Consider the following 15,192-nt stretch of genomic DNA (forward strand, 5'->3'; position numbering starts at 1 on the left):
TTCTTCCCCTTTTCATTGATAGTGTGATAATATCTTTCTAGTTGCCTTCTTCTGATGGCCAATATTTTATGTAAGTATGGAGGAGAACAGTAAGCTAAAACCATCTAAGACTCTCAGACAATTGCAATTCCAGATTTAGAGCTTATGTGTATTAACCAAACTCCAGTTTTCTGTGGTGTTACTTTTTAGAAATAAAACCAAATGGAACACCCTAAGCCACATAAACCTTTGCAGCTTCCAAACTTAAAAATTCAATTTTAACTTAAAAATGCAGTTATTCAAAGCAATTTGTATCTTCTGGCAAGGCAGCAGTTATAATTTTTCTACCCTTTTAGTTTTTCTGCTCTTGTTGGTATGGAGTTAGTCTGAAGCTAAGATTTTTCTTTTTTTTTTTTTGAGATTCTTGAATTGGTAATTTGTCCTTTTCTTCAATTAGAAAAATGCTTGCTCCTGCAGGTCACTTTCAAGTATTAAAAAATCTGCTTGTATTCTAACATAGTATAGTCTAGTAATTATTATAATAGACATATAACAGACATGGTTATTATTTCCTTACATGTATTTCTAGGGTGCTAACATCATTTAGTTTTCTTCATCATTTCTTCTTGAGGGTGGAATTCCCACTTGACATTTATTAATCCTATTTTTAATATATAAAATAAAGGCAAACTTTAACCAAATGTCTGGAAATTATCATGAACTATATTAGAGCTCAGTCTTTAGAGCTTTTATGAAATTAGTTAGAAAAAATATGCATCTTTTTTTGCAGACGTTAATCCAGTATGTAGTGAAAAGCCTAATTAGTCTGCTTAGGCTATCATAAAAAAATACCATGGACTAGATAGCTTAAACCAGGGGTCCCCAACCCCTGGGCCACGGACCAGTAGCGGTCCTCGGCCTGTTAGAAATCGGGCCACACAGCAGGAGGTGAGCGGCAGGCGAGTGAGTAGTGAAGCTTCATCTCCCGCTCCCCATTCCTCATTGCTCACATTACGGCCTGAACCACCATATCTGCCCCCCTCCCCGTCCCTGGAAAAATTGTCTTCCATGAAACTGGCCCCTGGTGCCAAAATGGTTGGGGACCGCTGGCTTAAACTTATCTTCTCACAGTTCTGGAGGCTGGAAAGCTCAAGATCAAGAGCTGACAGTGTTTGGTTTTTGGTGAGCGCTCTCTTTCAGGCTTGCAGATGGCTGCCTTCTTGTTTGTCTTCATACAGTCTTTCATCTGAGTGCAAGAAGAGAGGATTCAAGTTCTTTTCTGTCTCATCCTGTTGGGTTAGGGCCTCATCCTTTTGACCTCATTTAACCATAATTACTTCCTTAGAGTCCCCCTTACCAAACACAGTCACATTAAGGGTTAGGGCTTCAACATGAATTTTGGGGGACACAAACATTCAGACCATAATAGGAACCTAGACTCAGCTAAGACTGTGGATTCTTTTATACCCAGCACTGCCCCTTAATAGCCAGGTGATTTTAGGCAAGTCACTTCACTACTGAAAGTTTCTTCACTTGAAATATACTGGATTAGTATAGTACCCTATGTACCGCATGGGGTTGTAGTAACTACTGAATGAAATAATATATTTAATAATTTACAATAATATATTTAATTATTTGCAATGATAAAAGGTTCTGCTGCATATGTGAGAGATGATGCCAATCATTAATTCTCATGTTATAAGGCCACCCTGACCATACTAAAGTGTTTATTAAAATCAGAGAAATGAACACACGTCGTATGATTCTCCAGAACACCAGGACTTTTCTTATACGGAAGTATTGCTTAAGATATCCTTACAGTTATTCTGTAGTATATGTGCTTGTCAGTTGGACTTATGGACTAATATAAAATATATAGACTCATTTTGATTTCTGATCAAAGAAAAATTTTATTTAGGTGAAAGGATAACTATTACTGTATTGAATTACCAGCTCTAGAAGGCAAAGATTGCTTACTTGCTAGAGCACAGAAAGACTTTTTATTCCCATGAATATAATCTCCATTGTACTTCAAGAATATGGTAAATTTTAATTATAACTTAAAAATTGAATTAAAATGGGCCTTTGCTAAACTTCTATTTCCTTATCTGTAAAAGGGTACCTACTCAACAGGCATTTTGTGAGTACAAAGGAGAGAGATGTGAAAGCATCTTAAGCCCCTTGGTGGAAAGGTACTCTATAGAAGTCCAAGATTTTTTTGAATACTCTATAATAGAGTCTTTATTAACACATTTATAAAGGGCTGACATAAAATTTTTGGTCTTAGTTTGAAATGCTAGTCTAGTTATATGAAAATTACTTTGTTAGATGAAATTTTAGATCTAATTTCCATTTTGTTTTTAACAATTCGTGGGTATTTGTTGCACCTTTTTTTTTTTTTTTAATTTTTTTTTTTTGTTGTTGCACCTTCTAAATGCTTCTTTCTTGAGATGTTAATCAGATGTTAATTTCCTTAAAGAATCTCCGGAATTTCAAATAATAACCAACCAAATACAGAAAGGTTGAAAAAAAGTTGTTAGAATTTTTTATAAGGTCTTTGTCACAAATAATGGTTGAATGTAAAAATAGATACAAGGCATTACAGTCTGAGATTAAGAAAAAATTTGTGCCTGTCTTTAGGTATATTTTAAATGTGATAATGTTACATGATATTAATATTAAGTAATCTTTTCAGTTTATCTTCTAGTGAACCCAGTTTCCATTCTTATTTAGACAGAGAGGATTTCACCAGCATCTCCCTCTGTGTGAACATATGCACCAGTCAGTGTGCAGAAGAGGCATAATGATGTGGAAACTACTTACTACTTGATTTTGCTAATTCTTACATATATATTTCCTGTTATGAGTGGCTCCCTTGTGGAGAAAACTGGTATTATAGATTACTGTAGGTTTTTTTTAGTGTATGTGGGAGAGAGAAGTAAAACAAGATCATTTGTCTAGACAGCATGGCTGATTGCGTCATTTTTTCTGCAAGCAAAACTATTGCTCTCCTGGATTTGCAATGGCCCCTGAAATTTCATTTCTTAGTTACTGTGATTATTTAACCATGCTGTAGGATTTACACATGTGTTTTGCTTAACTGAATTAACTTTTTATACAAAATATTTTCCTGGGTCAAATAGTACCAACTATTCATCTCGGTTCAAATTGGGGAACTTATTTGGGAAGCTTCATAGGTAATTACATTGACTGTTAGTTGGAAGAATGTTTAGACATGGATTAGAAAGGATGAGACCTTTATTTTATGATTTTGAAGTTATCTTTATTTATATTACACTTGTTCAGTTACACTCCTCTTCTTCCCAGAGAAGGAATTCAAGTGGATAAACTTTGTTAAAAGTTAATGGAAATATTCTGGTGACATATAAAATTTAATAAGAATAAATCATGTGTAAATTCAGATTTATGAATCAATTGTTTTAGGCAGTTTTCTTTCGGAACTTAACACAGTACAGTTTGTTTTATGAAATTATGTAGTTTTCCAAGGAAAAGTTGTTACTACATTTTTGAGCCATTCTTGTTGGGAAGACTTGTAATAGATTTCTGATGATTATGACCTTCTGATGCAAAAACGTTCCTCATTTAGATTTATTTTAAAATTTATGTGATTATTTTTGAAATAAATACTAATTGTCATTTTTTTCTCTCACAGCTTCATATCCTCCAATTCAGCCTCATCCTCTAATAAAACATCAGCAGATTCCTCTTCATTCACCACCTCCCAAAGTTTCCCACCATCAGCTGATGCTACAACAGCAGCAACAGCAAATTCAGCCAATCACACTTCAAAGTCCAACTCAAGACCCACCGCCATCCCAGCACTGTTTACCACTCCAAAACCACGGCCTGCCTCCAGCTCCCAGTAGTGCCCAATCACAGCATTGTTCCCCAATTCAGAGTCATCCCCCTCCTTTAACAGTGTCTCCTAGCCAGTCACAGTCAGCACAGCAGTCTGTAGTGGTGTCTCCTCCACCACCTCATTCACCAAGTCAGTCTCCTACTATAATTATTCATCCACAAGCACTTATTCAGCCACACCCACTTGTGTCATCAGCTCTCCAGCCAGGGTCAAACTTGCAGCAGTCCACTGCTAATCAGGTGCAACCTACAGCACAGCTGAATCTTCCATCCCATCTTCCACTTCCAGCTTCCCCTGTTGTACACATTGGCCCAGTTCAGCAGTCCGCCTTGGTGTCCCCAGGTCAGCAGATTGTGTCTCCAGCATCACACCAGCAATATTCAACCCTGCAGTCCTCTCCAATCCCAATTGCAACCCCTCCGCAGATGTCGACATCTCCTCCAGCTCAGATTCCACCACTGCCCTTGCAGTCTATGCAGTCTTTACAAGTGCAGCCTGAAATTCTGTCCCAGGGCCAGGTTTTGGTGCAGAATGCTTTGGTGTCAGAAGAGGAGCTTCCAGCTGCAGAAGCTTTGGTCCAGTTGCCATTTCAGACTCTTCCTCCTCCACAGACTGTTGCGGTAAACCTACAAGTACAACCACCAGCATCCGTTGATCCACCAGTGGTAAGCCCTTGGAAGCTCTTTGACTTTCTTGCCGAACTGAAAGTAAAAACAGTTTTCTCCCACGCTATGTTATATCATTAGATCTACATGCCAATGAATTTAAAAAGCTTGAAATTTCCGTCTGTCAGTGTCTGACATACATGCTGTATGGGCAAAAAAAAAAAAAATGCCTTTTGTTGTAGTATGGTTGCATGCTTGATAATTTGTGATGGTTATTAAAGTCCCTCGTTAATTTTATTACTATTTAAACAAATCCATCTGCTATCTTTACAGAGTTGATTTTTTTTCCCCAAGGGAATGCATTTGAACCAGTGTCATCTGCACAAAGTTTTTTCTCTTAAGGTGATTATCCTTCATAGATCCCTTCTGTTGGCTTGTATGTTCTTAAACGTATGGTTTATCTAGCTAACCTTTTTGGTTGTATGCATTCTGAAGTACTAGGCCTTTATGGGGCTTTTGCTTCAAGGTGGAGGTATGCTTGTATGATGTACTTTTTTGGTAAACTTGTATTTTGTAATTAAAACATTGGAAGAACCAGTTATTCTAGGAAAGAATCCAACTTTGCAAAAAAAACATTAACTGTAGGCCATCTTTTAGAATTATTAAACTTCTGATTTTTAAATTTCTACTAAGGGAGAATATATACTTAAAATATTTCTCATTTAAAAAGCTAAGAAAATCTCAGTGGATGAGTTGAATACTGAGGATGAAATAATCCACTGGGAGGAGTAAAAGTTTTGAATATCTGAGATTGTGGAGAAATTTATCAAAATAAACCTCTAGAAATGGTACATATTGCCTACAGAGGAAAATTATCCTGAAAAATGTTTTTCTTTTAAACATTCTATAAAGGTCTTTTAAAATTTATAAAATAATTTATAATAAAAATTGAAATAAGGTCTCTAAATGTTAGAATGATCAAATTCATAATTAATTTATAACTGAGGAAAACAGTATTCTCAAAAGAGGTTTTATTTTTTTTATTTTTACTTTTTTTGAATTTTATTTTATTTATTTTTATACAGCGGGTTCTTATTAGTTATCTATTTTATACATATTAGTGTATACATGTCAATCTCAATCTCCCAATTCATCCCACCACCACCACCGCCCCCCAAAGGAGGTTTTATATCAAACCTCACTAAAGAGATTTTATCACTTAAAGGCTAGTAACCATAAACTCAGAAAGGAAAGGAGTTTCAAAGTCTGTTCCTTAATGGGAAACATTTTGGTTCTCAGGATGCAAATTTATAGATTCTTTATTCTTGTCATTCTGACTGATCTTGATAGGCATGAAGAGATTGAATTCCACTTCCTACTCACTTTTATTAAGAACAGAACTTGACAAAGACAACAATGGGCATCTAGAAATAAGTTTGTATTTCGATTATTGTGTCTCTATATTTTCTTTTAATGGATTTTTGAAGAGTTTACAATGGATATTGTAATATAAAAACACAGGCTTAAAAGTGTACAGTACCTTCAAAGAAATCAAATTTAATTTGAATTTACATTCTCACTTTCTAGTTCAGTGAATTGGTTTTTAACAAGTAAAAAAATAAAATTTCTCTATATGCCTTATATTTTTCTAATTATTTTTGTTAGGGCAGACCTTGGAGGAACATGTTTGGGATAGAAATATCAAAAACATAGCAACACTTGAATTAAAGCTAAAAATATCTAGGATCTAATTATTTTCTGCCCTCTATTAATTTTGGGTTTTTTAAAATTTACGTTACCTAATTTTTGGAATTTTTTTTTTCATGCGAAGAATAACTTTCTCTACTATCACTTGTATGGTCATATTTGCTACAGATGTTTCCATGTTATCGTTCTTATCTTTTACCTTTCGTTGAGTACCATAACCTATTTATTAAATTGCTGTATTTTTCTTTTATTACCTTTATCAAATCTGTTTTTTTAACCATCACATTTCTTCGTGAATTACACATTCGTTCACAATTTCCTGGTTGTTTCAAATATTCAAAGGTAGAGAGAGGTTTACTTCTAAGAGATGTGAAATTTTCAAAGATAAGTGAATTTTCAAAGTAAAATCAGTATGTTTTTTTAAAAGATTTTTCATTGACATTTAGGTATGATAAGCAAGATATGGTTAAGTGTAGATAATTTAGAACTAATAAATGTTTTCCACAGTTTATTTAGGGAAAGGAGACAGATGGGACTAATGTACTTTTTATTGAGGTAAGTTTGGCAGCCAGTGTTAGTTTTAGAATAGTCATAGTTATGAACTAAAGAGAAATTGTGATGTACAGTTTCCAAACGATCTTGTGAGCAAAACCTTCACTTCTTTGCTTTATTCAGTCTTTTAGTTGTCTCACTTAGATTTTTTTTTTATGCTGATTGTGCCAGATGTCTGTGACAGATCTGCTTTTACCTACTTCTTTTATTCCTTAACTTATTTTGCCTTTACGTGGGAGATGTGGAAGAAAGTATGTATAGTTAGGCTTACCTGTAAAGAACGAAAAATATTTTACAGTATTCTTTGTTGGATTATTTCAGAATACGTTATTTGTGTTTGCCTCTTTTAATCCTTTAAAACTCTTTCATTATATTTTAAAAATCAGAATACTATGCATGATCATGCATGATCTTTGATTCCTTAAAAGGTACTGTAGTAGGTGTTTGAAAAACTTGTGACAGCATTAATATTAAAGAGAGAATTTCAGCATTTTATGAAAAGATGATTTTTGGAAGAAAAGTAATATCTAATAAAGGAATGCTGCATAGATACAGTTGAGCTGGTTGATAAAACCATTACTTGTCTAATTACCTCTGAATCAACATCCCCACTACTCTGCCAAATTAAGGTAATCACTACTACAGCAGGTGCCCCTCACTAGAAGTTTCTTGTTTTTTGTTTTTCCTTTAACCCCCAGGACATTTTTTTGGATGACTTTCCCTGTATTGGACATTATCATCATTTAAAAATTTATCATGAACAGATACTAGCAGCTATCATTGTTGCACTGTACAGTAATGAACGACTGCTTTCACTCCTGAGGATCCAGACATGAGGCAAGGACTCTCTCTTAGTGAAACAGGTTTCCAGATGCAGGGTCGTGAGCAAATAACTTTTAAAAATGTTGCCTACTTAGTAGCTGATTCAAATCACAGCTCTGGATATTATATTTGATATAAAATTATCAGTAACAAAGGGATTTTTTAATTTAAAAAAAAGGAAAGCTATTTTATTCTTAATAGAGTCTTGGAAAAATTAGGGGTCTTTTTTGTTTGTTTTGGTTTTTAAATTCTATTGCTGTTGTTAGATATGCCTTTGTAGGTAAAACATCATAGTCCTTTTTATCACACATTGTTTATGCTGGTTTCAGAAATATTGATTGTTTTTATATTTAATTTCAAATCAAACTTTTTCAATAGTTTGATTAAAAATATATGCAATATTAGATCATTTAAAAGCTTTTGTGAATGTTGAAGAAACATTCTTTGTTTTGATACTTATTAGAAATATTAATCAGTTTGGGTAAGTTATCTTAAAAACTCACAACTTTTATAAATGTAAGTAATAAGCTTTTTATTAAGAAGGGCGGTAAATTGCTTTGTGGCTTTGTTTTTAGTGACCTGTCATCTTTCAAAAATAATGGTTAAATAAAAAACGATGACAAATTAAAATACCTGTGTCAGTCTCTACAAGTGGACTTTGAAAATTCAGCCTTAAGTTTAATAAAAAATCAATAATAGGTTAGACTTTTTTAAGTTCTTTCTCAGAGTACTTTTGAGTCCATGTTTTCTTCTTAAGTATTATCTTTACCATTGGATAGTTAAAGATGTAACAACTTTCTTCTATAAGTATGGAACAATATGAGAGAACTAAAAGTAATATGTGAAATGGCTTAAGATGGGGGGTGTGTGTGTGTTATTTCAAGGACAGATGTTTTCTGTTTAACTGATACTAGCTTATAAAAATTCATTAGATTCTTGAGTAGATCAGAAGATTAAACATGTAATCACATACCTTTTTTGTGGGTACTCAGACATAGCTTTTCAAAATTTAATCTTTAATTCACATAAATATAATAAAGAAGAACCTGGGATGTAGTCCTTTAAACAGTGCATTTCCTTACATAATATGTGTCATTTTGGAGATTTACTTAACATGCTTGTGAAAAATATTAGTATCTATTTTGATTTATGACAATGGAAGTTAACAGAAACTATAGTAAATTCCCCAAATAGTTGTTTGAGTGTGTAAAATCAAAACATTTAAAAAAATTAACAAAATTAAAAATGTGTACTGACTTGACTATCACCTTTGGGAAACCTTAGTGATTTATAGCCTAGGTACTGATCCACAACTTGCTTTCAGTGAAATATCATCAAGTATTATGAATCATCAAGGATTATGAAAAACTTCATTTGAATGATTTTAAAGTTTTCCTTTCAATCTGTCAAATAGTCATTTTGCCTTTTAATTTTTAAAACACTCGGAATTTATTTTGTTAATTAAATTAAGAACACCTTAGGAAATGTATTTTAGAAACATTTTTAGGCAGCGTGGTTTGTCGTTGCAGGTTTATCAAGTAGAAGATGTATGTGAAGAAGAAATGCCAGAGGAGTCAGAAGAATGTGTCCGAATGGATAGAACTCCACCACCACCCACGTTGTCTCCAGCAGCTATAACTGTGGGGAGAGGAGAAGATTTGACTTCTGAGCATCCTTTGTTAGGTGAGGAAATGCCTGGATTTGGGGAAATTTTCTATTAGAGAAATGTTAGTAACAGAAAAAGTTTTTTTTCACTAGAGGTGGTATTAAACTAATTTTCTGTGTAATTAATTGCAGCAAAACATAGATTAGAATTCAAGACTTTTTTTAAAAAAATTAATTAATTTATGGCCGCATTGGGTCTTCATTGCGGTGCGCGGGCTTCCTCTAGTTGCGACGAGCGGGGGCTACTCTTTGCGGTGCGTGGGCTTCTCATCGCGGTGGCTTCTCTTGTTGCAGAGCACGGGCTCTAGGCACGCAAGCTTCAGTAGTTGTGGCACGCAGGCTCAGTAGTTGTGGCTCGTGGGCTCTACAGCACAGGCTCAGTAATTGTGGCTCACGGGCCTAGTTGCTCCGCGGCATGTGGGATCTTCCTGGACCAGGGCTCGAACCCGTGTCCCCTGAATTGGCAGGCGGATTCTTAACCATTGCGCCACCAGGGAATTCCCAAGATTTTTTGTTTTTTGATGAGGAATAATTAGAACAGTTGTTGAGGAACTACCCAAATCAAAAACGTATTTCAGCCTTTGAATTTTTAGTAGTTTGTACAGATGTGTTTCATGTGACCATTCAGATTTATGTGTCAAGCTATTTCTAGCTTAAAAACTAGAATAAATCAAAGTTGTATCAGAAGATTTCAATTATACTTTCCAAAAATCACAAAGCATTTGAAGTCATATCTGACATTCGTCATAATTGCTTGTGATCCAGACTGAGTAAATGCTTTTAAAAGTGTTCTTTCCCAGACAGTACTTAAATTAAGCCTCACTAATTCTTACTAAGGACGTGGATTAAAAAATTCTTGAGCTTAAGCATTCAAATTCTTATTCACTACTTCAGAACTACTTACGAGTTCAAGTAAATCTTCTCTATACTCCTCCTCATAATATCAAAGTGACTGTGAATCCTAGGTATTTTACTAAAACATTATAATCTATAGCCCGGTGTCTAAGTCCTAAAAAAGATATATTCCGTGTTAGGGTTTTTTTTTTTTTTTTAGTATTTTATTTAGATCAGGGGCTGGCAAATGATAGCTCATGCTTCAGATCCTTCCTGCTGCATGTTTTTATATGGCCCATGAGCTAAGTATGGTTTTAAAATTTTTAAATGTTTGAAAAAAAAATCAAAAGAAGAGTAATGTTTCATGTCATGTGAAGATTATGTGAAATTCAAATTTCATTGTCCATGAATAAAGTTCTGTGCAACACAGCCACGTTCATTTGTTCAGATATTATCTATGGCTACTTTTGCATTACTGCAGCAAAGATGAGTCATTGCAGAGACCATATGTCCTTTATAGAAAGTTTACTGACCGCTTATCCAGATAATACTAATCTTGGTTCAGGCTTTGTTGTAAGTATTTTGTTCTATTGAATATCTCATGGCTTTCATGATCACTTTCAGTTAAGAAGAACCACTATAACAGGCATGGAAACAGATTGTAATGGGGCACTGACTTTGCTACCAAAGCAGCCCTTGTCCTCTCTTTTCTTCAGCATGCCACATTTCTATCCCTTCTCTTCTTTCTAGCTTTTATCCCTTACTACCAATGTGAATCTCTGGAAAGCATGGAGAGGGAAGAACAATTTTCCTCCAACTTCTTCCCCCTCCTGAAAAATAGAAAACATTTAGTAAAATTCTATAAAATATTTAAGACAAGTTCAATATTATTGTCTTTGCTTATTCAAAATAATACCTCAAAAGATAGATTTAAGAAAATCTAACTGTAGTATTAAATCTTTGTAGTTTGTGTACACTGAAAATGGATTTATGTTGCTCCAGATTTCTTGGAGTTTTGATTTAAAGGCAGAAATATGTGTTTAATTGGATACTAACCTTGCATTGTGACTGTGATTTAATTACCTAATAAGCATTACTAATGATACTCAAGAAAATTTAAACATTTTTGAAATATTGAAACTCAAGAATATTTTCACATTATTTCCTCAGGAATGTAGTCTGAGATCCTGGCAGGCATATCCATCCCTCTGGCTAAATTGTCTAAGTACAATGTAGATTTTTGAATCTTCCTTTAATTTACTTCATACTTAACTAGTTTCTGTAGTATATGAGGGGGGAAAAGCAAGCACAGGTTGCTCATCAAATCATGTAATAAACTAACCTATAAAAATAGAGGGACTTGTTTCCACCGAGGATTTAGTCTTCATAAATCTATGAGAATTCTTAAAAAAGCATCCATAAAAAAGAGTAGAAAAAGCTCATATATCTTGCTCAGAAAATGAGACTGAATAGGCAGAGTAACCTGTGGCAAAGTCTTATTGCCACAAAGAAGAAGTTTCTTGTGGCAAAGAAACTTGGGGTTTCTCTCTCACAGTTGTCTTAAATCTAGAGAGTGTAGTAATTGTGTTTTTTTTGGTTTTTTTTAACCTAATTAATTAAATTTTGGCTGCATTGGGTCTTCGTTGCTGTGCGCGGGCTTTCTCTAGTTGTGGCGAGCGGGGGCTGCTCTTTGTTGCGGTGCGCGGGCTTCTCATTGCGGTGTCTTCTCTTGTTGCGGAGCACGGGCTCTAGGCACGTGGTCTTCAGTAATTGTGGCACGTGGGCTCAGTAGTTGTGGCTCACGGGCTCTAGAGTGCAGGCTCAGTAGTTGTGGCACACGGGCTTAGTTGCTCGGCGGCATGTGGGATCTTCCCAGATCGGATCGAACCCATGTCCCCTGCATTGGCAGGCGGATTCTTAACCACTGCGCCACCAGGGAAGTCCCCAATAATTGTGTTTTTGTTCTGCTATAATATGTCAATGTTTCTTGTGTTTTTGATTTTAACAGCTGATTATAAACTGGCAAGTCATAGCTATTAACTTTTTTAAGAGGTCAGTAACTTACAACTTTGTTTTCAACAAAATTTAGATCTATTTGTATGTATGATCCAAAAATTAGTTAGAACATATACTAAGCAGTATTTTCTGAATAAACCACAATATACTTAATGCGGCTTTATATTTCTAAAGTAACAAAGTATTTATAAATCTATACGGGATATTAAAATTTATCTTATTTTTCAGTTCTCCATAGATTTATATTTTCCTTCCAACAGAAAAATTGCTTTTTAGTCCCTGTTCAGAATTATATCTTTTATCCTTTTCCCCTAGGAGTATATGTGAAAATTGGGTATGTGGGGTAGGATTTTTATGGAGTTCTTCAGTCTGGTAATGCATGTGTACAATTGTGTATTTGTTCCTGGAAATCAGCAAACCAGTATTTCCTGCTGACTTTTTCTTTTTTTTTTTTTTTTTTTTTTTTTTTTTGGGCTGCGTTGGGTCTTCGTTGCTGCACGGGCTTTCTCTAGTTGCGGCGAGCGGGGACTACTCTTTGTGCTGTGCACGGGCTTCTCATTGCAGTGGCTTCTCTTGTTGCAGAGCATGGGCTCTAGGCGGGCAGGCTTCAGTAGTTGTGGAACGCAGTCTCAGTAGTTGTGGCTCACAGGCTCAGTGGTTGTGACGCACATGCTCTGCGGCATGTGGGATCTTCCCGGACCAGGGATCGAACCCGTGTCCCCTGAATTGGCAGGCAGATTCTTAACCACTGCGCCACCAGGGAAGTCCTCTGCTGACTTCTTTTGTAGTTTGTAATGAGGGATTGTGTGACTTTAAATAGGTTTTCCAGTACAGTTTATCCTGGTGGATTATTTGGTGGAACTAGGTTAATTTATGGCTGTAATCTTGCTGTGATAAGCTACATAGTGTTATTAATTATGTCACAGTTACTATGTCTGAACTGTTAGCTTTTCCATTTCTGGCACTATACTGATTATCACTACACTATTTTGTTAGCTGAAATTTTTATTCGATAGGGATTTCTTTTCTTTCTTCTCTACCTAATTGGGCTATATTTTGAGCATTTTTGATAGTGATATCAATCCTTTTCATACTGATGGTGGAGAGGAGTTACCGTAGCAATGAAAAAAGCATTGTCTCCGGAACCCAGAACCTGACTGCCTGGGTTAGTATCCCAGCTCCACTGCTTATTAGCTGTGCACCTCTAGGCAAGTTGCTTTATCTTTCTGTGTTTTGGTTTCCACATCTATAAAATGGAGATAATAACAGTACCTACCCATAGGCTAGTTTTGAGGACTAAATGTGTTATAACATGTAAGACATTTATACAGTACGTGGCACAAAAGTGCTCAGTAAGTAGTAGTATTATCTTTACCACACGTTCTTTTTTTGTTATTTTTCTCAGACATCTTGTACCCACTGGTATTCCTAGCTGTCAGCTGGTTCCGTCTCTCCACTTTGGTACAGCTTAGTAAAGGTTTATTGCTACCTAATGGGGAGGTAAAGTCTCCATTGTAGGCTGTGGGTCTGTCTTATTGTGGTCCTCAGAGTTTGAAGGGGAGGAATCACAGTGATCCAGCCCAACATTTTGCAGTTGCCTGGTATACAGTGTTCCCCCAAATTGACATGTACAGTGTCAATGAAGAGTTGTTAAAGATAACAACAACAACAAAGAACATTTGTGTGTGGATGTGGATTAGCTTGAAATAATGCCCTGTATAATTCATCAGAATTTCTACTTATTCTGTGGATTTCATGATTCTTTTTTTCTTAAGTGTGTTTCAGAGTACTTCCCCCCCCCCCGCATATCATTTGGAATATATAAACAGAAACATAGGGAATTTAATATCTGTATAGCTTAAAATTTAAAAAAATTTTTTTAGTAATTATTCTTAAATTGACATTCTAAAACATTTTCATGTCTTATGGGACAGTTCTTTGTAACCAAAGTTGGAATGACAACTTTGAGCAAGTCACCCCCTTCGTCTGTAAGTGGGAATAGTAGTATGTATCTCATAAGGTTATTGTGGAGATTAAATGAGATAATAAATATAAAGGTCTTAGAATGTCTTTTTAAAGCACCAGATATTAACTATTATTGTTACTAATATTTATTCTTGAATTTTCTTTCATATTTGCCTGGGCAGAATGCTAAAGATTAAAAAAATGACTTTTTTTTTTTTTTTTTGTTCCACAGAGCAAGTAGAATTACCTGTTGTGGCATCAGTCAGTGCTTCAGTAATTAAATCTCCATCAGATCCTTCACATGTGTCTGTTCCTCCACCTCCACTCTTACTTCCAGCTGCTACCACAAGGAGTAATAGTACATCTATGCCTAGTAGCATACCCAGTGTAGAAAACAAACCTCCACAGGCTATTGTTAAGCCACAGATCTTGACCCATGTTATTGAAGGCTTTGTGATTCAGGAGGGATTGGAGCCATTTCCTGTAAGTAGCAAGCAAATTTGTATTTTTACAATTATTCATGTAGCATTATCTTAAAATGTATAATCTGTTGTTATCTAATAAAAAGCTTGTAATTTTATCTCAAAAGTTGTTAATCTTTTATCTAGAATGTCTTTATATATATCCTTTATATATTACCAGATATACTTCTAGGATTTTATGCTAGCTATTTAAATGTATAAACTAAGAAGAAAAATTTCAGGATATAAGGATATCAGTTTTATAATTTTTAAAGAAGGCAATTATATGTTTACTCCAATGAAATAAACTTTCTATTTTTTTTTTAAGGGGATTGAAATGATACCTAAGGTGCACTAGTTTCTTTTTAATGGTGTTTCTTGTATAATGTGATACTTTGTGAACTTTAACTTGAATACAGAAAATAATAACTTCCCAGTGATCTAATACTTCTGATGTTACCCAGTTGATGCTTTAAAATTAGCAAATAGATTTTTTCATTATTCTTAAATCTCAGCCTTCAATCAGATTTCAAAAATGCTTCAAAATGTTCACCTCAAAATTGAGGTGCTATATCTGTCACTAAAAGTATTGTGATTTGAGACTAGCTGTACATTACAGCTACACTAGCTACATTACATACTAATATCTAGAGATGAACATTTTCCCTTAGAAAATATACCAAGACAAGTGGCCAAAATCAAA

At 34.8% G+C, this 15,192-nt stretch overlaps 2 protein-coding genes across 14 annotated transcripts in view; one reads left to right on the forward strand and one right to left on the reverse strand.

Moving 5' to 3' along the window:
* Nucleotides 1-15,192, forward strand: part of PHC3 (polyhomeotic homolog 3) — an 85,415-nt gene that overhangs the window by 35,694 nt on the left and 34,529 nt on the right. For 5 of the 6 annotated variants that reach the window (XR_014245175.1, XM_082393930.1, XM_082393933.1 and 2 more), the window contains 4 exons: nt 3,656-4,527; nt 4,822-4,869; nt 9,078-9,231; nt 14,261-14,511. Coding sequence is in view for 5 of the 6 variants with exons in the window: in XM_082393930.1 (XP_082250056.1) it covers nt 3,656-4,527; nt 4,822-4,869; nt 9,078-9,231; nt 14,261-14,511 (1,325 nt within the window). In the remaining variant the exon portion in view is untranslated. The remainder of the gene's footprint in view (nt 1-3,655; nt 4,528-4,821; nt 4,870-9,077; nt 9,232-14,260; nt 14,512-15,192) is intronic. The other variant, XM_082393932.1, reaches the window with a different exon arrangement.
* The window catches only part of GPR160 (G protein-coupled receptor 160), a 127,257-nt gene that overhangs the window by 27,424 nt on the left and 84,641 nt on the right, over nt 1-15,192 (reverse strand). Inside the window, exon 6 of one of the 8 annotated variants that reach the window (XM_082394205.1) lies at nt 9,241-10,877. The exons of 6 other annotated variants lie outside the window; for them this stretch is intronic. The gene's annotated coding sequence lies outside the window, so the exon portion shown is untranslated. Of the gene's footprint in view, nt 1-9,240; nt 10,878-14,403; nt 14,510-15,192 lie in introns of those variants that run through there. One more of the 8 variants, XM_082394203.1, reaches the window with a different exon arrangement.

The sequence above is a fragment of the Balaenoptera borealis genome, assembly GCF_965194805.1.
Source record: "Balaenoptera borealis genome assembly, chromosome: 5".
NCBI classification, from domain to species: Eukaryota; Metazoa; Chordata; class Mammalia; order Artiodactyla; family Balaenopteridae; genus Balaenoptera; species Balaenoptera borealis.